The sequence below is a fragment of the Palaemon carinicauda genome, chromosome 15, assembly GCF_036898095.1.
Source record: "Palaemon carinicauda isolate YSFRI2023 chromosome 15, ASM3689809v2, whole genome shotgun sequence".
In the NCBI taxonomy this organism is placed as follows: Eukaryota; Metazoa; Arthropoda; class Malacostraca; order Decapoda; family Palaemonidae; genus Palaemon; species Palaemon carinicauda.
In genome coordinates, this window is record NC_090739.1 from 38,042,030 (window position 1) to 38,065,914 (window position 23,885).

At 44.5% G+C, this 23,885-nt stretch overlaps 1 protein-coding gene across 1 annotated transcript in view; it reads left to right on the forward strand.

Annotated features, from left to right (window-relative positions):
- LOC137654564 (ERI1 exoribonuclease 2-like) overlaps positions 1-23,885 on the forward strand; it is a 139,515-nt gene that overhangs the window by 109,324 nt on the left and 6,306 nt on the right. Inside the window, exons 6-7 of the mRNA XM_068388304.1 lie at positions 11,583-11,683; positions 22,003-22,182. Coding sequence (XP_068244405.1) covers positions 11,583-11,683; positions 22,003-22,182 — 281 coding nt within the window. The remainder of the gene's footprint in view (positions 1-11,582; positions 11,684-22,002; positions 22,183-23,885) is intronic.

The window sequence follows — 23,885 nt, forward strand, 5'->3', positions numbered from 1 at the left end:
CCATGGAGGCTTCGGCTTTGGCCACTCTCCATGCTGTGTCCTGGCTCTTCCAGTGGTCAAGTACAGTGATGTACTGTACTTCGCACAGTCGAAGGGTTTAGTAACTCTGGAGGCTTTGAAGAAGTACAAACACCTGCTGTCTGAATGGAATGCGGTCACCATGTAGCTCACCAGACAGCAAACCTATGGGCTAATTGGTTGTTGAAGAGGTGAGATTCAGTGGTTTTTCACTTCTCAAAGCAGGTGATTCCAGATATGACTGCATTACAGAAATTGCCAGTGTGGGGTGCCGCGTCTCTACTTTCAGAGAGTCGTGTGCAAGCAGTGGTGGAGTCCTTGAGGACTGCTTTGCCAGACTCTCTGATCCATCAAGCTGATGCCTCTAAGGGCCCTGGCCCTTTGAAGGCAACAGCAAACAAGCCTTCGGGTTCCTCAGGTCCTGCAGGCTCGGGATCAAGGAAAGGCCCAGCACCAACATGTTCTGAGACCCTGTTCCGCGGTGTCCGTGACGTCTTCTTGAAAAGAGCCTGCGCAAGCACAGCTTTTACGACCCCCGCAGCCAGTGGGCCAAGTTTTAAAGGCGAGTGTCTGGAAGAGACCGACTAACTTTACGGCCTTTTATAGGCGAGAATGTACCTGCAACTCACTTGATACCTTTATGCTTGGACCTGTGGTGGCTGGTCAAGCCATTATGTAGTATGACTGGCTCTTCTCCTTCATTCCTCTGCCCCTCTCTTGGGGTCACTGGTCAAGGCGTTACATGTTGGTTGGCCCAGATACTAGTAAGTTTCATTTCAGAGCACCATTCTTTGTAACCAAAGAAGTGTCTTCCTGTCTCCCATGCAAGCTGGGGGAAGGTAAATCCAATAACAACTTATTACAGTACTTATATACCTGGTGTTTGATTCTTACCGACAGTTTACCCCTAGGGAAAGACTCTTTTATTTTGTTTTGTTACAATTATTTTACGTACCTGGATCTATCAGTTTGTCATCCCTATGATAAACAGATGGGGGTGTTAGTGACATACCCACCTTTGTTCACTTTCAGAGAAGTTACGGTATCATCCAGTTTGATTCTAAGGAGACTTCCAGCCCCTCAAGCATTGAGAGTCCCTAATTAATGGAAGGGGGTTTGTACTTAGCATAGGAACAAATATCAAATTTTAAAAGTAATTTGTATATTTCCGAGCTATACAAACCTGAGCCCTTTAATATAACTTCTCACCTCAATCACTCCTCTAGCCCTAGGTCGAAGTATCCAAAGTGGAGCGGTAACCGACTGTGAGACAGGAGCAGGGCTTTGTCCCACATCTGTTACAGCTGGATAGCTTCTTGTTATTAATTTCTACAACTGATTCCAACTACTGTAGCGCCAAAGTAATCTTCCTAATTAAATGACTTGGGTTTGTATAGCTAGGAAAAGTAAAAATTACTTTTAAGATTTGATATAAATCGGACTGTTAATTGTGCATGCTTTGTGATACGTAAGCATGAAACTTTGGTGTTTGCGGATGAAAAGAGTATGACTTTCATTGATTGCTGTAAAATAGTGTATCATTTTTTTAAATTAATACGTTAAATATAATGATATACTTTGTTTTGCTACAGTATTAATAGGAAAAGAAAATACAATAAAAGAATGAATAGAACCAATTGGGAGCTCCAATTGCAGCCAGAGTGTTAATTTAAATAGAGGTAACAGAAAAAAAGTATCAGTTTGGAAATGTTGGGAAAAAACAAAACTTACTGAACTACTCAGGTGTGCAAAGTGAAGGGTAGCTGAAAAAATTCTGTAAATAAGAAGCTGCTATGAAATGATTGTAAAATAATTGGAATTATGGAGAAAGTATGTTCAGAAGAAGAATTTAAGGGTATTAGGCCATCAGCTAAAGAGTAGGTGGTGGAACGGGACTCTAAGATGACATACTGGAAATAAACTGACATTACGCTGTAGGTATTGATTTAAAGATGTAAAACAAAAACGGAAAATGATTTTATAGAGAATAGTTTGAAACAAAAGTAGAAGCATCTTTGAAATAGGATTGACTAAATGCTTATTAAATGAAGAAGGTCCCTCCGTTGATTTTGCTTTACAGAAATCACAAAAGAGAAAATGGTTTTATAGATGAAGAAAATGCTTAAATTTTCAAAAGCTAAAATTTTGAGGGTTAGATGTGCCATTTTCTATTTTTGTCAATCTGGAACATAATATTGTATATTTGAACCATTTAATCAATTATAGCAGTAGTGAGTATGGGATGATATCATTATTATTAATATGACAAATTAGGGAGTAATTTGTATTTTCCCTATCATACAAACCTATTGCTCTTTAATATAGTATTGTTATTTTAGCAGAGCTGAAAACTGAAGGTTAAACAGGGTCTAACTACCCACCGCTTGTTAGCGGGGATAGCGAGGGGATGTTTACCCATCGCTCCCACCAGCACTGGTGACTAACCGTCACTTTTTATTTTTATTTAATTTACCCAGGACTTAGGGGTTGGTGCTGGCAGCCAAGTGTGATTAAAGAGCCACAGGTTTGTATGCTAGGGAAAATACAAATTACTCCCAAATTTGTCATTTGTACCGACAAGATACAAACCTTTTGCTTTTTAGTATAGCAGATTCACTTTTAGTTGGTGGAAGTTCTGTCCAACTGGCTGGGAACTGTCCCAGGAAAGCCTCTATTCCTGTATGACACTTGAGGGATCTTTGCACCACATTATTCTCTTTGGATGATGGCCTGAGCAATCAGATGCTGGAAGGGAAAAAAGGATTATTAGTAAATGATATTTGGAAATCTATAACAAATCATTTCAAAATCATATTCCAACCGCCTCCCCCCTGTTAGGAGTTTGCCATCGTAACCCCCAACTGGGTAGGTGGGCAACTAACAGCGCGTGACACTCACGTTGTGAGCTGCCACCACAGGACCAATTGAGAAAGTGTCTAGGCTCCTGCGGGTTACGTCTTGCAGGTAGTGAGCAGTGAACGTAGTTTGGCGTTTCTACCAGCCTGCGAGCAGTACCTGTGGTACTGAGAGGTTTTTCTTAAATGCCACAGTGGTGCTGACCCCTCTGACATCGTGTGCACGGGGACATCTATTTGGTTGAGTGACTTCCTGAGCCATAGCCCTTTCAATCACCCACCTGATCCATGAGGAGATAGAGCTCTTTGTGACTCTCCTCTTGTTTCTACCCGTGCTCATGAAGAGCCTATTTATCTGAGGTCTGGCTCTTCTCGTTTTCTTAAGATACAACCTTAGCGCTCTAACAGGGCATAGTAACTGCTGCTCAGGATCGTCTGTTACTGACTGAAGACTCTCAATCTGAAAGGAGCCGAACGTAGGATCATCTACCGCCGTATTTTAAGTCTTAGCTACAAACTCTGGAACGGAACCGTGAGTGACCTGCCCCCATCTCCTTGAATGGGCGATGTCTTAGGAAAGGCTGTAAAGCTTGCTGACTATTTGCAAAGGCCAGGGCTAACAGGAAAGCCATCTTAAGAGTCAAAGCCTTGTTAGAGGCTTGTCTCAGCAGTTCGTAAGGGGCTTTTTTCAGGAAACGTAGGACTTTGACAACGTTCCCCGGGGATGGCCTGACTTTCGACTGAGGGCAAGATCGCTCAAAGTTTCGAAGTATGAGGGACAATTCCTTCGATGAGGAAATGTACACTCCGTTTGGTTTAAAGACCAGGCTTAAGGCTGAGCGAAAGCCTTTCACCGCTGCAACCGAATAGAGTTTTCCTCCCTGAGATACAGTAAAAATTTTGCTATAGTTGGGATTTAGGCACTGAAAGGATTGATACCTCTCCCATGACACCAACCACAAAAGACTTGCCACTTTGACTGGTACACTACTGTCAATGAGTTCCGCTATTAACCCGACATGTGTCTCGCAACTGGCTTCGAAAAGCCTCTCCTTTAGAGGAGTTGCTGCATAACCTCCTGGCGTGAAGACGCAGCGATGTCACTGCTCGGTGGTAAATCTTCACGTGTGGCTGTCCGAGTAGATCGGGAAGTGGGGGCAGTTCCCTCGGTGTCTCTGTGAGCAGATTTAGAAGGTCTGGAAACCACTCTGTATGCTGCCATAGCAGAGTTATTAAGGTCATCATCAGGTCTTGAGATTCCCTGACCATGTTCAGTAGCCTCCTTACTAGGCAGAAGGGGGGAGCACGTAGATGTCCATGTCACACGGATGTTGAAAGGCGTCCTGCCAGAACGCCTGTGGGTCCGGTACTAGAGAGCAGTACACCGGAAGTTTCCAGTTGAGAGACGTCACGAACAGGTCTATTGTCGGCGAACCCAACAAAGTCCAGTCTTTGTTAGCTATCTGTTGATTTAAAGATTATTCGGTACCAACGATCTGAGTTTTCGTGGTCAGATTGTTCGCCACCGCGTTCGTTTTGCCGGGGATGAAGCGGATTGTTAAGATTACCGAGTTGTCTTCCGTTCATCTGAGGATGTCTACTGCCAGTTGGCTTAGGAGCTATGAAAAGATACCTCCTTGTTTGTTTATGTGAGCTACGACAGTAGTGTTGTCGCTCATCAGCACTACGTGGTGTTCTGAAAAGAGCTGATGGAAATGCTTTAGAGTCAGAAAACAGACTTTCATTTCCAGGAGGTTATGTGGCACTACCTTTCGGATTCGCACCAAAGCCCGGATGCCGTCAGGTGTAACAGATGAGCCCCTCAACCCTTTCTTTTGATGCATCCGTGAAGAACATCAGATCCGGAGAAGGAGAAAGGAGGTCTACAACCTTGAGCAGGTTGTTGTCTAACAACCACCAGCTCAGATCCCTCTTTTTCTCGATTCCCACAGGCACTAGAGTGTCTGGTGGTTCTGCGTGCTGAGACCAAAAGGTCTTCAGCTGCCACTGAAGTGACCGAATGTGGAGATGTCCGTGAGGAACCAACTTCTCAAGAGATGTTAGGTGTCCTAACAGTTTCTGCCATCGATGAGCTGGCAGTTCGTCTCTTGCGAGGAAGTCCTGGGCTATGGGTTTAAGTTTCTTAGCTATGTCCTCGGACAGGAAGACCTTGCCCAGTGTGGTCTTGACTCTCATCCCTAGATATACCATATCTTTTCGCGATTTATCAGGATCCCTAGATCCGGACAGAATGCCAGAAATTTTTCTCGGTGGAGGAGAAAGGTCTCCCTTGAGTCTGCTAGAACTAGCCAATCGTCTAGGTATCAAAGAAGACGAATGCCGATCTTATGTGCCCAAGTGGACACTAGATTAAAGACTATTGTGAACGCCTGAGGTTGCTGTAGACAGGCCGAAACACAGGACTTTAAATTCGTATATCTGATCGTCCATTGTAAAGTGCAGGTACTTTCTGGAAGACAGATGTATTAGGATCTGGAAGTATGCATTTTTCAGGTCCAATGAGATCATGAAGTCGTTCGGTCTGACAGCCTATCTTTTCTGTTTTGTTTGATCTCCATTTTGAACGGAGTTTGTAAGACAAACTCGTTCAGGGCTGAGAGGTCTATTATGGGTCTCCAGCCTCAAGAAGCCTTTTCTACAAGAAATAAGCGACTGTAAAAGCCTGGAGACCATCCCAATACCTCCTGGAGAGTGCCCTTCTCGAGCATGGTCCTGACTTTGGCCTGTAGGGCCTGGACCTTTGCCAATCCCTTGCATAGTACCTCATCGCCGTTGGACTTCGAGTCAGTGAAGGGGGAGAGACGATGAAAGGGACGATATATCCCTTTTTTAATACAGATGTCAACCAAGGGTCGGCTCCATAATTCATCCACATTTGCCATGAGCTCATAAGGCACCCCTCCACTGGTGGACTGTTCCAGGGATTGCCCTCCCTAGTGTGGTTGTCCTCGCTGGGATTTCTGTCTTTACCTTTGCGTCCTTTGGGATGAAAGGAAGGCTTAGCGTCCTTCTTCTTTGGGGCGTTCTGCTTCTGGCTAGTCTGAGGTCTGTGAAATTGTTGTCTCCACCTTGGAGGAACCTGCTGGAAGGAGTGAGAGGAGACAACTCTGGAGGAGAGTGTCTTGGCTCACCCTTCTCCATCAGTCTGCGACGTTCTCAATGGATTCCTCGTCAAACAAGGCAGGAGCGTTTCGCAGCCTCATGGCCTCTCTCTTCGGCACCTGCCTCTGTAATCTCGAGACAACCGCATTGTGTCGCCTCATGATCTAAGTAACCCATTGGTTCACCACGTTCTCAGTCAAGAATTCAAGTGTTTTCACACTCGAGAGAAGGAAAGAGAACAACATCTCCCTCCATATAGGCATGGAGAAGTCCTAGTTCTTAACGAGATAGCCGATCTTGCTCAACCAACAGTCCAGCCATGAAGCTAATTGCAAGGCACACTTTGCAACCTGCTCCATGTTAGCAGCGTCTGCAGCAGAAAACTGAACAGATAGAGTTGTCAGTTTCTCCAAAGGCATCTGGGTCAACGATACAACCGCTGGGTCAGTGGTAAGGGGGAAGGATCGTCTCCCACTACCTCATAATACTTCCTCTGCCTTATGTAAGGAAGAGGAAGTCACCTGAGGATTCCTCCGAACAAAGAGAGCGGGAGGTGCCAGCTACTTGGGCGGAAGCTCTCTTCTTTGCTGCCTTAACTCCCCTTTCCCAAAGTAAGGCTACCTTGGGTCTGGAGGGTTTAGGAGCGCCAGACAACTGGTCCAGGACCGTATCCTTGCCTTCAGTGTGGATGTCATCAGATTCTTCCAGGTTGTTGACCCTCTTGATGCAAGCCAGAACCTTTAGAAAAATTTGATCCGAATCTTTCTGCTTTGAGAGTATGACACTCGAGGTGGCGGAAACAGGGAGTCTGAGTGCTCGGAACCGTCATCAAAAAGTTCTTCCTCTCCCGACCTAACACCCATAGTAGCCCGGGGAGGGTGAGGGTCGTCAACAGAATTCTTTTTGGAAGCCGAGTGTGCTCGGGGGGGAAGGCCGCTATGCCCAGGTCTTCTGTTAGTGGCTGAGACTGAAGGGTGTTCCCCTCGAGTCTAAGGTTGATCCATAGAACGCCAGTTCTTGGGTAGAGTCTTCATGTCTTTCCTCTCCCTTGGTTGAATCTCAAATTTGTCCAAAAGAGAGGATTCCTCTCCCCTAATTGATTCCAGTGGTTTAGCCCCTCCGGATCCAACTCAGAGAGGGGTATCCCCTGCTCAAGATGAAGGATATTCCTGATCAGTAATACTAACAGGCTTACAGCTCTTCGAGCGAGAGACCAGGCGAAGTTTAGAGGATTCCGATATTCAGGGAAAAGCAAATCTGTCCGTAACTGACCTCTTGGCCGTAACATGAGTCACTGCCGCCCTCTCCCAGTTCGGATCCATGATCTTAGGATCCTTAGTCTTAAGGCAATCCTCATACCATGTGACTCTCTGGGTGACAGGAGGCGGAGACGGTAGTGACGCCTATGCTAGGCTAGGTCGTCTAGGGTCAGAAAGATCGCTAGATCCCTGAGGAGAATCTAGGGGAATAACACGAACCTCCACTGCTGCAGCTGAAGGATCGTTGGAAATTCCCATCGCTTGTTTAACTGCTTTCACCAGGTCTTGAAACCAAGGTCCATCCTTGGCTAACAAGTTAACTGATGGTTCACTCTCCCTGTGTGTGGATGGTTCCGATTCCACCGGGTGAGGTTGGGGGAGGGGTGGGAGAATGCATTAACCCTCTCCCAGGTGAGCGCTCGCGAGGTGAATGGCCGTGAGGTGAACGACCTTGACGAGAGGTTGGTTGGCGAGGTGTGCCAGAGCGCTCACTCACCTCCAGCCTCTCCTCAACTCTGTGATAGCAATCGCTAGAGTGTGTAGGAACCTCGTTCACTTCACGAAAATCAGGTTGCCTCGGTTCCAGTGGGTAAGTTCTCCCCTCCTGTTCTCCCAAAGGAAAAAGGCTTGGTGCTTTCCTTATCCTAAGAAGGGAGGAATGGCAGTGGGTTGAGAGCTTGTGCTGCAGCGAGACTGGTAAAAATTCCGAAGAGTTACCTGTCTGACTGATCTTATAAGAGATTGGTCTCGTGAAATGGTGAGCGTTTTGTTACGATGATGAGGTGGGGTTGGCCAGATTGAAACCTCCTCCCTCCTTTGTCATCCAGCTTCCTGTTGCCCAAGTTGCTTCTCCTCTCATTGGGTAAATCTGGAAAGAGGATCAACTCCCTAAACAATCTCTGAAACAAAGCCGAAGCTTGTTCCTCAGACCTTAGAGTCTCTGGACAAGTCACTCCGAGGAGTGCTTGTCCTCAACTATTCTTGTCCTCCTGCAGAAGCAGGAAGCCAGTCGGGTAGAGTCAGAATTGAGAGATCAAGCCGGAGGTGAAAGAAGTCGCGTCTTCTTCCCTTTCGAAGCTGACCTTGAAGGGGAAGAATCCCTCTTAGACTTCTTTTTCTTCCATCTACCAAACCTCACCCACTGGGAGCGTGACCACTCCCGGCATACACTACAAGGAGACTCCTTCATGCATGAGTGGCCTCGGCGCAAAGGGCAGAGACCGTGAGGATCCGTTTCCTCTGAAGACATGAAGGTGCCACAACGACGGTCTTCATGGTTGGGCCTCACGGGCAAGCATACCTGAAAAAAGAAAGGAAAAAATAAATTAGTTTCTGCCAGTTTAGGTTAATGGGAGAGTGAGATAGGTCTACACTCTACCGAGCCGAAATAAAAAGTGACGGTTAGTCACCAGTGCTGGTGGGAGCGGTGGGTAAACATAACCCTGACACTCCCGCTAACTAGCGGTGGATAGTCAAACCCTGTTTAACCTTCAGTTTCGACTAGTTTTCAGCTCCTGCCGAAATAATAATGCTATTTTAAAGAGCGAAAGGTTTATTTCTTGCTTTAGGACAAATTATTATTATTATTATTATTGTTATTATTATTATTGTTATTATTATTATTATTATTACAGTATTATTGTTATTATCATTATTATTATTATTATTATGATTATTATTATCATTATTATTATTATTAGCTAAGCTACAATACTAGTTGGAAAAGCACTTTGCTATAAGTCCAAGGGCCCTAACAGGAAATAATAGTGCAGTTGTCTTATAGGAAGGAGTTATACAAAATATGAAAAACTGCTTCAGAATACCTGAAAATCTTGTGTACATATGTGATGGGCAGTAGACCTAAATATCAGATACAGGTATATATTGTTGTAATACACTACAGGCATCTGAAAGTAGTTATAAATGTTAATGATAAAGGGGTATAAGTTCCCACTTTCTATTTTAGTACTGCATTGTGAGATTGTATTTATACAAAAAAAAATGAAGCGAAAATTTTCAATGTAGACACTAATTTATTAAAGTACATACATACATATACCAAGGCACTTCCCCCAATTTGGGGGGTAGCTGACATCAAACAAATGAAACAAAAAAGGGGACCTCTCCTCTCTACGCTCCTCCCAGCCTGACAAGGGACTCAATCGAGTTTGGCTGGTACTGCTAGGGTGCCACAGTCCACCCTCCCCCGTTATCCACCACAGATGAAGCTTCATAACGCTGAATCCCCTATTGCTGCTACCTCCGCGGTCATTTAAGGCACCAGAGGAAGCAGCAGGGCCTACCGGAACTGCGTCACAATCGCTCGCCATTCATTCCTATTTCTAGCACGCTCTCTTGCCTCTCTCACATCTATCCTCCTATCACCCAGAGCTTTCTTCACTCCATCCATCCACCCAAACCTTGGCCTTCCTCTAGTACTTCTCCCATCAACTCTTGCATTCATCACCTTCTGTAGCAGACAGCCATTTTCCATTCTCTCAACATGGCCAAACCACCTCAACACATTCATATCCACTCTAGCTGCTAACTCATTTCTTACACCAGTTCTCACCCTCACCACTTCGTTCCTAACCCTATCTACTTAAGATACACCAGCCATACTCCTTAGACACTTCATCTCAAACACATTCAATTTCTGTCTCTCCGTCACTTTCATTCCCCAATTCCCCACAACTCCGGTCCATACATCACAGTTGGTACAATCACTTTCTCATATAGAACTCTCTTTACATTCATGCCCAACCCTCTATTTTTTACTACTCCCTTAACTGCCCCCAACACTTTGCACCCTTCATTCACTCTCTGCCGTACATCTGCTTCCACTCCACCATTTGCTGCAACAACAGACCCCAAGTACTTAAACTGATCCACCTCCTCAAGTAACTCTCCATTCAACATGACATTCAACCTTGCACCACCTTCCCTTCTCGTACATCTCATAACCTTACTCTTACCCACATTAACTCTCAACTTCCTTCTCTCACAAATTCTGTCACTAATCGGCCAAGTTTCTCTTCCGTGTCTGCAACCAGTACAGTATCATCCGCAAGCATCAACTGATTTACCTCCCATTCATGGTCATTCTCGTCTACCAGTTTTAATCCTCATCCAAGCACTCGAGCATTCACCTCTCTCACCACTCCATCAATATACAAGTTAAACAACCACGGCGACATCACACATCCCTGTCTCAGCCCCACTCTCACCGGAAACCAATCGCTCACTTCATTTCCTATCCTAACACATGCTTTACTACCTTTGTAGAAACTTTTCACTGCTTGCAACAACCTTCCACCAACTCCAAATAACCTCATCACATTCCACATTGCTTCCCTATCAACTCTAAAATACGCTTTCTCCAGATCCATAAACGCAACATACACCTCCTTACCTTTTGCTAAATATTTCTCGCATATCTGCCTAACTGTAGAAATATGATTCATACATCCCCTACCTCTTCTAAAACCACCCTGTACTTCTAAGACTGCATTCTCTGTTCTATCCTAAATCCTATTAATCAGTACTCTACCATACACTTTTCCAACTACACTCAACAAACTAATACCTCTTGAATTACAACACTCATGCACATCTCCCTTACCCTTATATAGTGGTACAATACATGCACAAACCCAATCTACTGGTACCATTGACAACACAAAACACACATTAAACAATCTCACCAACCATTCAAGTACAGTCACACCCCCTTCCTTCAACATCTCAGCTCTCACACCATGCATACCAGATGCTTTTCCTACTCTCGTTTCATCTAGTGCTCTCCTCACTTCCTCTCTTGTAGTCTCTCTCTCATTCTCATCTCCCATCACCGGCACCTCAACACCTGCAACAGCAATTATATATGCCTCCCTATTATCCTCAACATTCAGTAAACTTTCAAAATATTCCGCCCACCTTTTCCTTGCCTCCTCTCCTTTTAACAACCTTCCATTTCCATCTTTCACTGTCTCTTCAGTTCTTGAGCCAACTTTCCTTATTCTCTTCACTTTTTTCCAAAACTTCTTATTCTCTTCATATGGATGACCCAATCCCTGACCCCACCTCAGGTCAGCTGCCCTCTTTGCCTCACTTACCTTGTGCTTTACTTCCACATTTTTCTCTCTATATTTTTCATACTTCTCTACACTATTACTCTGCAGCCATTCTTCAAAAATAATGTTAATATCAGATTTGATGCCTTGACTTTATAGTTAATCTATTTATACTGTACTACAGTATAATTTAGTTATGTAATGAATTTTTTTTTTTTTTTTGTGTCATTCAATGTGTCTTCTTGCTCCTTCAGATTGGGATCTTGGTGTTTGTCTTCACTATGAGTGTAGCCGGAAACAGCTTCGGAAGCCCGAGTTTTTCACCCAATGGATCGACATCAAACTAACTTACAAGGTAAGTATTATTGCGGCCATATAATACAAAAAACATAACACATTGGTAGGCATTTTATTTTTTGAAATAGAAGAAATATTTAATGAACAGTAAGTTTGCTATGTAAGAACAATCTGCATTCCATGAGCCGGTTCTTGAGTTGAAGCGTTCTAGTTCTACTTAAGTATCTTAAGAATCAAACTCAAACTCCCAACCGTCTCACCAAACCCTCTATTGTTCTCAGTCAGCTGATTTCCTAACACTAGTGAGCTGTCTTTCATATGTTTCAAGAATTCATACATCCTTCAGAAAAAAGTACTGTACTGTAAATTGATTTATATTTCAATGTGCAATTACTGTATTTAAATGCTATTTGTTTATTGTACCCACAGGTTTTTATTTGAAGTTTCTCATCCAAAATTCTTATTCATTGATTTTTTATTTTATCTTGTACAGTATTCATTAAAATCATAATACTGTACTGTATATATTATTAATAAAACAGTAAAAAAGAGGCACTATTAAATGACTTATTGTATGAGGTTGTATATTGGAATCTATATGACATCTAATAGGGGTAATATACATGAAGATGCTAATCTTGCAACAAGTTAACGACGTACAGTAATGTAATATGTGAGATAATAGTTTTGTACGATTCTGATTGTTTTAGTTTTATTGGAAAGAGGAAGCTTATTTTCACGTTTTCTAACGTATTTCTTAAAAAAAATATCACTCCAAAGGAATCAGTACTGTACCTCTCCTTTGGGTTAATAGTGTTAGTTTAGGATTGGTAGCACTTCTCTCCTAAGCTTATATAATTTTTTTTTAATGATACAGTATGAGCAGAAATATCTCATATACTTTTTAAACCATTTATAATCGGTGGGTAATGGGTGAGACATGTCCAGAACTTGTTTGATTTAGAATACTCCTAGCTGAAACTGAATTCATATTACGTCTCCATTTGTAATATGGAAATTGATTAATCTACATACTGTATGTTGAAATCAAGCAAAGAACTGTTTTGATGATATTTCTTTTTGAACCATCCCTAAAATTATCCATACATTACCTCAATGCTACCAGCAGCGAAATTTTTTATTTGTTCGGATGCAATATACAAACCTCGTAATTATTTAATATAGGAATTCGCTGTAGCTCAGCTGAAACACCCGAAGAGAAAGAAAACCAGGCATTTGTGTTGATTGGTTGGCTGGCGGTATGGGGCAGAGCTTAGCTCCGCCCCCTCCCACCGCCAGCCTGCTTTCATCATTCACTCGCTTCGGCTCAATGTGGATGGTTATGCTACTCTCCGCTCTCTACGCTGCAGCCCTTTGCCTTCTCTTGTGCTTTTGGTCATTGTTATAAAGGAGAAAGTTACTCTTTAAGATGCGATGTTTTGCAGGCTGTGGCAGGCGTTGCAGTGGGTGACTTTTGTCTCCTTCTGTAGACCCGCACACGCTCTGCTCGACATGCAGGGGAAAACCTTGCTCTCAAGGTTTTCCTTGCCATAGTGTGAATCCTGGCCGCCGTTTTGGGAAGCCCGGATTCACAGCCTGTCAGGGTTTTCTCGGGTTTCTCTGGGGGAGCGGGTGACCTTAGCGTTCCTGCTATTTCGGCGATCCCAAGAGACACCTGATAGATTATTGAACCGTCTGATACCGATGACGACATGTTACCACATCTCTCGTATTATCAGGTAAGATTGACTTAAATTTGTTAAGATGCCGTTTAAATATGGCGGACGAGCTTCAACAACATCATTTGAATGATATGATTGTTAATGAACACATGAATGTAATTGAGTTTGTAACAGGGTTGCCAGGTTGGCCTTTTTCAGCTAAAGACATCAAATTTGCCCTTTTTTATTTGAAATTGTTTAGCCTTTAGCAACATCATAAAATGTTGGCCTTAAAGGCTATACTTTTGGCCATTTTTTTTTTTTACCTTCTTAAAGCTGCAGTTGATCAAAGTTGGCCTTTTCTCACTTAGGAAACCTGGCAACCCTGGGTTGTAACTTTATTGACTCCCATGTTCATTGATGCCCCTGTTGTTGTTGACTATGTACCTGATAAAGCATTTGTTCCTGGCAAAATGCAAACTTTTTCCAAGGGTAAAATAATTGCAGGGCTCCCTGTTAAAACAAGGGAGAGTAAGGTTTTAATCACTGAGATTTCTTTAACGACTGATGGCAAACCCTTTACAGCTTCAACCGCAAGTCAGTTAAAATTAAAATCTGCCAAATCTCCTGCTGATAAGCTGTTAAAATTAAAATATGCCAAACTCCTGCCGATACAATATGTTTTTCATTCACCATGTTTACTGACTATGGCTCTTCCTACAGACATGTCTCAGGTGGTTCATCCTTGTCCAGTGTCGTCTACTTTTGCTTCGACCAACATTCCAGTTCCTCGGAGGGGCACAAGAAGAGGAAGCGTGAGCGATATTCCTCTTCTAGTTCCTCCTCCTCTTCGTCTTCATCTTCTGACTCTGACTCTTCTCCCCCAGGGGAAAGAGGAAGGGGAAGAAGAGGAAAGCGAAGAGGGCCAGGAAGGCCTGTCGCAGTCGAAGGGACATGGCGCCCTGAGACACCTCTTCTCCTCTGAAGAATGAGGGCGATGTGCGAGATTCCCGTGTTCCCTGCACTAATGGGATTGTTCACGACAAATCTCGCACAAGGCCTCCATGCATGACAACCGCGCTCAAGGGCGTAGGTATCGTCTCCCAGAGCATGGTGACGGGGTCCCCGGGCCCCCGATCTACTGCTCAGACTCGAATTGAACCGTTCTTGAGCAGGGAAAGGAGAGTCCTGGCTTCGGCATGAAAAATCGCAGCTGTGATCTCTCGTGAAGAATCAGCGGTACGCACGACTATCTCCACCGGGGTAGCCACGTGGACCGACTCAGCGACTCGTGTCGTGTGAGCAGGGAGCAGGCCCAGACAGCCGCGCACTCGACCTGTACAACTCAGGCCCGGCATGGAGCCACCTCGTGGCTAAGTCTGCAACATGGCGGCCGGTCGTGCATGACAGGCTAGTTCTTGGGCATACCAGACGCGTGAGATGCAGCCAACCCCCATGCTTTCTGGCCATGTAACAGGTGAGGCTGCTACACTACTCGCGTGACTAACCTGTCTACACCTCCTGGTGTGAGCGCTGCAGTTCCCAGTGATCCCGCTCGCGCTCGAGCTCCTTCGGGAGCTTTGTGGGGCTCGCAGCGACCAGTCACGCACTTGGTTGCAGTGGGCACCTCGATGCATTCCGTCGGGAATGAACCCTACCAGGGTCCTTCCTTGATTACTGAATACACGCCTGGTTTGGTCCTAGGACCAGAGCGAGAGTATTCATGGGTCATGTCATCACCCGTGCAGCATATCGCTTCCCCTATACTTACGGATGTAGCGGGACTAAGGGATCAGCCACTTCCGCAGCCTTCACCGGCCGTGGAGACGGAAGATCCCGAGGTGGAGTCGCCGTTCCTAGAGGTCATTAACCTCATGCGTGAGATTAATGGCCTCAGGGCTCCTCCTGAGGTAGTGTCTGAGATAAGTGTACAGCCTTGGAGATCCTATGGGATGCTCCTAAAGGCAGTTCACAGCCCCTCACACTACCCTGGTTGAGACAGGCTGCTCGAGCATTGGACCGAGTGAGTGACCAGATCATAGGACCTGGTGACTCGCTTAGGAGCCAAGGTTCGAATAAGCTTCTCCCTCAACCACTCCAGCGACAGATGAGGTACTATGTCACAGAGTCTTCTGTGTCTTGTCCTCTCCCTCTCGACCCCTGCAGTCGGAGCTCTTGCTGGGGGTTTCTCGATTGAGAGCTTGAAATCCCAGTGTTTCCTTCTCGGCCTCTGAGATTTCAACTATGGAGTCCATCTCTGTAGCTGCTCTCAAGGCTGCTTCGTGGCTCGACCACTGGTGTGGTACGTCCACAGTGTTCGTGTGGGACACCTAGCTCGCTACCCCCGAACACTTTATCTGGTGGAAAAGCTGTTGCTTTGCTCTTGGACCAGCTTGTTACCCAGTATGCCAATCTGATCCTCAAAAAACGCGAGGCAATAGCCGCTCGTTTGGCGAGACCGATTGGTTCAGGAGAGGCCCTGACACTCAGGAACACTCCTATTAGAGCTGCAACTTCTCTCTTTCCACCGGAAGTTTGGGCCGCGCTGGATAAATGGCGCCTGGACTTGAAGGACTCCATTATCCTCCAGGCGCAGGATTTGAGTTTCAAGAGACCTGGTCCCGAGAAACTGTCCGCAGCCAGGCCGAGTCAGGCCAAGCCCACGGGAAGTAGGAAGGGTACCACTGGTCGTGCTCTTGCTGCTCCTGTGCAGCCGAGACCTGCTCCTGTTCAGAAGGGTTCTGCCCCCAAACAGACCTTTCAGCCTCCCTTGGGAGCTCTTCCACGTCGGGGAAAAAACAGGGGCAAGCAAGGTAAAAGGAAACGCTGAGATTGGCTTTCCCCTTCCCATGCTGCCGAGGGTAAGAGGATGCCTATCGCGCCATTGGGCGATGTGGCAGCACCTCGGGGCCGAGGAATGGGTAGTGTTGACCCTTTGCAAAGGGTACAAGCTCCCATTCGTGCTTCATTGCCCCCCCCCCCTATCCTCCACCCCAATAGCGTTCCACACGTACGCTCCAACATCTCGGAAGGCTCTGGCCTTGGAGGTGGAGGTCCAGGAAATGTTGGAGAAGGATGCGCTAGAAGTCGTACACAATCAGTCACCAGAGTTCTACTGTCGTGTCTTCCTTGTCGAAAAGGCGACAGGAGGTTGAAGACCGATCATCGACCTTTCGTCATTGAACAAGTTTATTCAGTAAACTGCGTTCAAGATGCTAACAGTTCGCTCTGTGCAGTTAGCCATCAGGCAGTACAACTTCATGCTTTCGAGACTTGAAGGACGCGTACTTTCAAGTACCAGTTCATCGGTCGTCTAGAAAGTATCTCCGATTCACCTTCCAGGGCACGGTGTACCAGTTCAAAGTCCTGTGCGTCAGACTGTGCACAGCTCCCCAATTGTTCATGCGAGTGTTCACGACAGTAGCAGCTTGGGCCCACTTGAGGGGCATCCCCCTACCGATGTACCTCGACGACTGGCTGATTCTCGCTCCCTCACAGGATAATTTAGGATCAAGACTCGCTTCTGGCAGTTTGCCGCAATCTGGGGATCGTGGTGAACTGCAAGAAGTCGAACCTCATTCCCAAGCAGAAGGTGAGGTATCTGGGAATGCTGATCGAATCGACAGCGCTCGTGTTCTTCCCTCGGAAGAACAGATTTGCAGACTCAGAGAGGTTGCGCAGCCGTTCCTGTCGCAGGAACAACTTCTAGCCCTCCTGTGGCAAGCTCTTCTAGGTCACCTCTCCTCGCTGGAGAAGCTCGTTCCTTTTGGGCAGATCCATCTCCGCTCCCTTCAGTGGTGTCTGAAGGACCAGTGGTCAGCAGCGAGGTAAGGGAGGATCTCTTTTGGTGGCTAAACAAGGAGAACCTCATGAGAAGGTTTTCTCAAATAGCCTCCTCCACCTCAGTTTCGTCTGTTCACAGACGCGTCCACGGAAGGTTGGGGGTGCACACCTGGACAACTTGGTCGTGTCAGGTGTGTGGTCGGAAGAGAAGAAACACCTGCACATCAACATGCTGGAAATGATGGCCATCTCGAGAGCACTCTTTCATTTCCAGGCCCGTTTGAGGAGCACTCGGTAGTGCCGATATGCGACAACACGTCTGTGGTCGCGCACGTCAACAAGCAAGGGGGCACCTCTCACGTCCCTTGCAGCAGTTGACGAGGCAGGTATTTCTGTGGGCAGAGAGTCAACACGTAACCTTGTCAGCCAGGTACTTTCCAGACAAGAGAAATGTTCTGGCAGACGCCCTAAGTCGCAGAAACCAGGTAATAGGGGCAGAATGATCTCTTCACCCTTGGGTTGCGAGTCGAGTACTCGTCCTCTGGGGAGAATCGTGCATCGACCTTGTACAACACGGCAAAACGCCAAGCTTCCCATGTTTTGGTCTCCAGTACCAGATCCTGCGGCTGCGTTCGAGGACGCACTGCAACATCCTTGGGATTACTAGATTGCTACACGTTTCCCCCCCTTTTTGCTTGCTTCGCGCAGTCGTGTCCCGGGTCCTAGTAACTCCAGGACTCAGGATGACTCTCATTGCTCTACTATGGCCACACATGGAGTGGTTTCCCGATCTGTTGTCATTCCTGGTCGAGGCACTGAGAGAGCTACCACACTGGCCCAATCTCCTTCGGCAACCACCAGGCATTGCAGTCGCTCAGACTTCACGCGTGGAGACTATCCAGCATCTCCTCAGAACGCGAGGCTTTTCACGACTCGCTGCGAGAAAGATGTCAGGGTACCTTAGAAGATCCTCCTCCTCAGTCTACCAGGGGAAGTGGTTGGTCTTCTGTGATTGGTGTAGTGGAAGGGGTATCTCTCTGGTCGGAGCCTCTCTGACTCAGATCGCAGACTTCCTAGTCTTTCTTTGCAGAGATAAGCTCCTTTCAGTTTCTGCCATTAAAGGGTACAGGTCTGCCCTTGCAATGGTGTTCCGTCTGAAGGGCTTAGATATCTCCAACGCCCTGGGGATTTCTATGCTCATTAAGAGCTTTGAACAGTCATGTCCCCTGAGGGAACTTCGAGTTCCCCAGTGGGATGTCACCTTAGTTCTCGGGTCTCTTACTCGTGCTCCGTACGAACCATTGAGCCAGGCCTCAGACAGGCACTTGACCTTTAAGACTTTTTTATTTTTCTGCTAGCCTCTCTTGTAATGTCACTCATGCAGAGGGTTGGAAGGAGATCTCCTTGAGTTTTGTGCCAGAGTTTGTGGCCAAGACTCAAAACCCAGCGATCCAGGATCCCAGGTTCGAGGCCTTCACTGTTCCTTCCTTAGTGGATGCGGCGAGTGGCGGTTCAGGTAAAAGGCTTCTCTGTCCCGTCAGGTGTCTCCGGCGCCATCTTAAGTGAACTCGGCATCTGAGGCCTGAATGTTGACGACTTCGTTAGCACCGGCAGAGCCAAGAGGGAGGTGTCGAGGAACACGATATCCTTCTAGATCCGTGAAACCTTCCGCAAAGCATATGAGACTTCAAGAGTCCAAGCACCAGCGAGGGTTAAAGCTCACAAGATCAGGAGCATTGCCCCTCACACTCGCTTTCAAGAGAAATCTTGCACTGGGCCAAGTGCTGAGGGCTGGCGTTTGGAAACGCCAGACCACCTTTACGGCCTTTAACTTGAGGGATTTTACGCACAAGTCCCTGGACACCTTTGTTCTTGGCCCTATGTCTTACCTCTCTAGTTCCTCCAGGACAGGGAAGTCTCTTGTCTTGATTTTATGGTATGTTTGGCAGTCTGCAGGTGATCCGCCTTTCTCTCTGTCTCCTCCCTTGGAGTTCCATACATCAAGACAAGTCTTCCCAGGTAAGATTGCTAGAGTTTGGTTACAGGTATTCTCCCCGCCTTCTGCTCGGCAGGGAAGACGGTGGATGTATAAACCCTTTGCTTTTGGTTTTGGAGTTTCATCCAGTCACTGTGACCCTAGGTCGAGTGTCTCTTACGTTCACGCTCTCTGGTTGCGCAATGCTCTTACACATCGCGCGGCGGCTTCCAGTTTCTCAGACCCCACCATCATCATGTCGGGTCAAGAGACAGGGGTAGGTGGATTTAGTCCTCTGCTCTCGTTCGAGACCAGGTGTATATCTGGGCAGTTAGCTGTCCACAAGCAGCAAAGGCAGACTTCCCACCAACCAGTGAGTCTTCCTATATTAAATGATTACGAGGTTTGTATAGTATATCGCGTCGGAACAAATGACAATTTGTCCTAAATTGTATTTTTCCTAGCTATACAAACCAGTTATCATTCAGTATAAATGCCCGCCCCTACCACCCCTCTCATGTTCCACATTGAGCTTAAAGCTTTTGAATGAGGAAAGTGGGCTGGCGGTGGGGGGGTCCGGAGCTAATATCCGCCCCATACCGCCAGCCAACCAATCAGCACAACTGCCTGTTTTTCTTTCTCTTCGGCTGTTTCAGCTGAGCTGTAGTGAATTCCTATATTAAATGATTACGGGTTTGTATAGCTAGGAAAAATGCAATTTAGGACAAATTGTCAATTTTATGATTTAAATATGAAAAATCTAATTTAAGGGGGCCGGCCGGTAAGCCAATATTTTGGGATATAGGGAGAAAAATGCAAAATCCCGAAAAAATCAAGGAGCTTCATATGTCAATGGAGAATGTGTTTACGGAATATTTCATCAAAATTCTTATTACTTTCGTAGCTATAGGGTAATTAGTAAAAGTATCTCGGTAAGCTGAAAATGTTGAAGGGTACAAGAAAATGCAGTGTTTCTTTTGTTATAGTAAATTTTGTTAATTATTACATTTTGATATATAAAAACTGTGAGCATTGGTATCTGTAGACATTCCTTGAGTCACATATAAAGCGCTTAGTCACTTCAGTCTTCAGCGTGAGGTGAATCCTTGGGGGGAGAGAGTACATGTTTTAGTTTTCCTCTGACATTCCCTTTGTTTTATGTGTTTTTCTTTGTTTTGGAAAGAATTCCATCATGTAAAGAGGAAAAGACAATCAAAACATGTCGCTAACATACAGAAGAACAAAGTTCTCTCTAATAATTGCATCATATCGGTGATATTAGTATAATTAGTGAAGTGTCTATTTTTATTTTTTTTTTTGGCAAGAATTTCAGCATGCCAAAGAGGAAAAGATAATCAAAACATCTCATTAACATACTAAAGAAAAAAATTTGCCCTATTATTTGTATAATATTGAGAGAGAGAGAGAGAGAGAGAGAGAGAGAGAGAGAGAGAGAGAGAGAGAGAGAGAGAGAGAGAGAGAGAGAGAGAGAGAGAGAGCAGGTGCCCAAAGAAGCAAGATATTGAGTAAAGAGATCTTCATTTATGATAAATAACATAGTTTTTTATGTATTAATACTAAAAAAGGAATATGAAATTCATAATAATCATAATTCATTAATATTGTCTTTGAAAAAAAAAAAAAAAAAAAAAAGGAAAAATTTGAACGGCCATATCTTCTAATTCTGTCTTCTTAGTTTTAAAGGCTTTAGCATTGAAATTTAGTACATACCTTAGAAAGACATTATAGAATGATGAAATGATGCCATTTTTTCCCATTTTTGTTAAACTTTTCTCCCTAATTTATTGGGTTTATTTTTTTACCATAATGAAAAAATTCATATCTAGCAAAAATTACTTTTAGGAAAAAAAAATTGTTTTCCCTGTTGGAGCCCTTGGGCTTATAAGCACCTTGCTTTTCCAACTGGGTTTTAGCTTAGCTTATAATAAAAATAATCGTGCTGCCATAATGGGGTCTACTTTTGGTTCACCTCAAAAGATGCACTGTAAGCATTTTTGAAAGATCATATCCTCTTTGCCTTAATCTGTTCTCGCTTTTTAGCCTTCTGTTTTACCTCCATTTCTTAATCCATCCTTCCATCTTGCTGGCAAGCTTCTTAACATTTACATTCTACTGTAAGTGGGGGTTTTCCCTCAATAGTACAGTGATATTGAATAGCCTCCCAGGCTCCATTGTTAGGTTCATATTCCAAATTCATAAATCTAATCCACTCCTGCATTGTGCTTAGGGCATTGCATTGCAGTTGTAATCAAAGAGTATCTGTTGTGTTTCAGTAGTTTCCGACTGACTTTTGTTCTGGCTTCAACGTTTTATTAACCCTTAGGCTTCATCTGTTCATGTAATTGTAAGTTCTATACTGTATAGAAAATTTATTTAACTTTCTATTGCAATTTTCAGTTTCTTTCTGTCTTTATTCACTTGTTAGTTACACTACAAAATGTCAACATAAGTAAATTGAAACATTACATAATAGTTCCTTGACCAAAGTCATGAGTCTGACATTGATTTTGTCACGGTCGGGATTGGCCCATAGTGTTAGTCAATTCGTCAGTTCATTTAGCTGTCCTACTTCTTCGACTACCATGTTCTAATGTTCTCCTATTTTTAATGAAGCAATTCTTCATATCTTCAGTTTCAAATTATAAAAAGATATCTCAGGTAGTCTTACGAAATTCATGTCTAAAATAAAAGTATCGTAGTTGTTTCCTATGAGTATGGAATGATCATGTTTGAATATTCAGATAAGTCAATGCTTCATTGTGGAAAACTGATTGAGTATGGGATGGGAAATTAAATTCTTTTCACATCACCCGTAAGGATTATTTTCATATCACTGAAACTTGAGTTAAAGTACAATTGAGGGGTGGTTTTTATATTCTATTCAAGTGAAATGTGGTACAGTAATTAAGAAAAAAGAGTACGTATTTCTCTGCACAGAATTTTTATCAGCGGCGACCCCAAGGCTTGGCTGGAGCATTGAAAGACCTTGGCATATCATTTGAAGGGAGAGAACACTCTGGAATTTGCGACACTCGCAATACCGCTGTGCTGATCTCTCGTATGGCGAAGGACGGTTGCTCGCTGAAGATTACAAAGTCTCTCTCAGCTAAAACTAAGGTTAGGTTTTGAAGTGCAGCACACTGCGCTGTATAGCTTCTGTTAATTTTCCGCTTTGTATAATTTTACTAAGGTCTGTAATATATAACCATAACTTATCAAATTTCTATATGTACGAGTATTTGCTTAGCAAGACATGATACATTGTTAAAATATTCTGTTTAGGCAGCATTTGACAGACAGACGCAGGCTGGTGCAGGCTAAGGCTTGAATTCATAATCTCATTGTAATAAGTTTATTAGTACAGTAGCTGGTATTTTCTTTGTTTTATATGATTGGTTTCATTAGAACCAGTGTATTATGAATTTAAATTTCAGCCTGCTCTATCCTATACCTAGCTAGTGGCTGCCCATTCAAATTCAGCCTCAGGTTTGAAACCATTTGATCTTTATTTTAGATGTGGGATGAGTTAAAAGCACATTTGGATTTTAAGTATGTATCAGTCACATTCTTTCAACATTGATCATTTAAGAAGTTGCAGTGCTATAACCCAGCTATTAGGAAAAAGCAATTTAACAATAATGTGGTTTGATAGATGAGCTTTCAAACACCATTTCCTTGCTAGTTTTATTGTTTAACAGAAACCACATGTATTCACTTTGATAAGATTGACCTTTAGTAGAAGTTCTTGGATTCATCGAGCATTTTTGTAATGATAACAATTTGATCTAGCATGTAACTAACATTTTAGTTGTTTCTGCGCCAATAAAAACCATCATCCTTTGGGTATGGAGTAGGTTTTTAGCATTGAATCGTTTAAACGAGCAGTTAAGCAACAGGTTGGAGTGAGGGCGAGATGCCCCACCCTTTTACCTGTCAAAGTCTCACTTCACTTATTTTTTTTTTTTTTTTGCCTCATCAAGTACGAACTTATTGTTGTACCTTTTTTCTTTTAGGAAGTGAATGCTAGCTGTTGATTGTTAATGTGAAGCAAAAAACTTGATCTTGGGAGAATGGACTTAACATAGTTTTTTTTTTCACAATCATCTCTGTGTGCTGAGTGTTTGTCGTAGCCTTTTTTTCTGTGCCAGACTTATGCTTTGAGAGAGATGGAGAGAGCTTTGCTTACACCTCTCATTGGGTGCATCTGCTATCACTGCTCTTGTGGTTACTCCTGTGGCTCAATCCATGAGGAGTATGAGTCAAGAGCAAGGAGCTCTCAGACCTACATCCTCCTGTGTTCGCCAAACCCCATTGGAGGTTGGAGGCTCTTCTCCGTTTGTACTACCGCTGACAACGAGTGTGATCTAAGGATCAGGTCTTTCAGGTAGGCTCCCCAGTGTCAGTGTTCCCTGTGATGTTTGTAGTGGAGGGGGAACTATAGCCCAAAGTGTTGTGGTTCTTTTAGCAACCCATATAGCTTCTTCCCTTAGGGAAGCATTATCTGGGCTTCTCTGATTTCGACTCCTCTACTTGCTGAGCCTGATGGGAGGTTTGGAGGAGGAAAAAATGTGCACATTCTTCCTCCTCCTCCAATGCCTCTTCCTTGTCATCCTTTTTTGCGTCCAACTTTGTTCACATCTTCTAAGACAAAGAAAAAGTAGAAGTCAATAAAGTCCTGTCATTCATAATTTAAGGAAAGGGCTTCTTTCAACATCACCTCTCTTAGGAGTGATGGACGGTATTGAAGGGACTGGATCTCGATGCATGAGACAGGTTCATGGCCTCAATCTTCTGCCTCACTGGGGCTGGGAGTTGGTTCC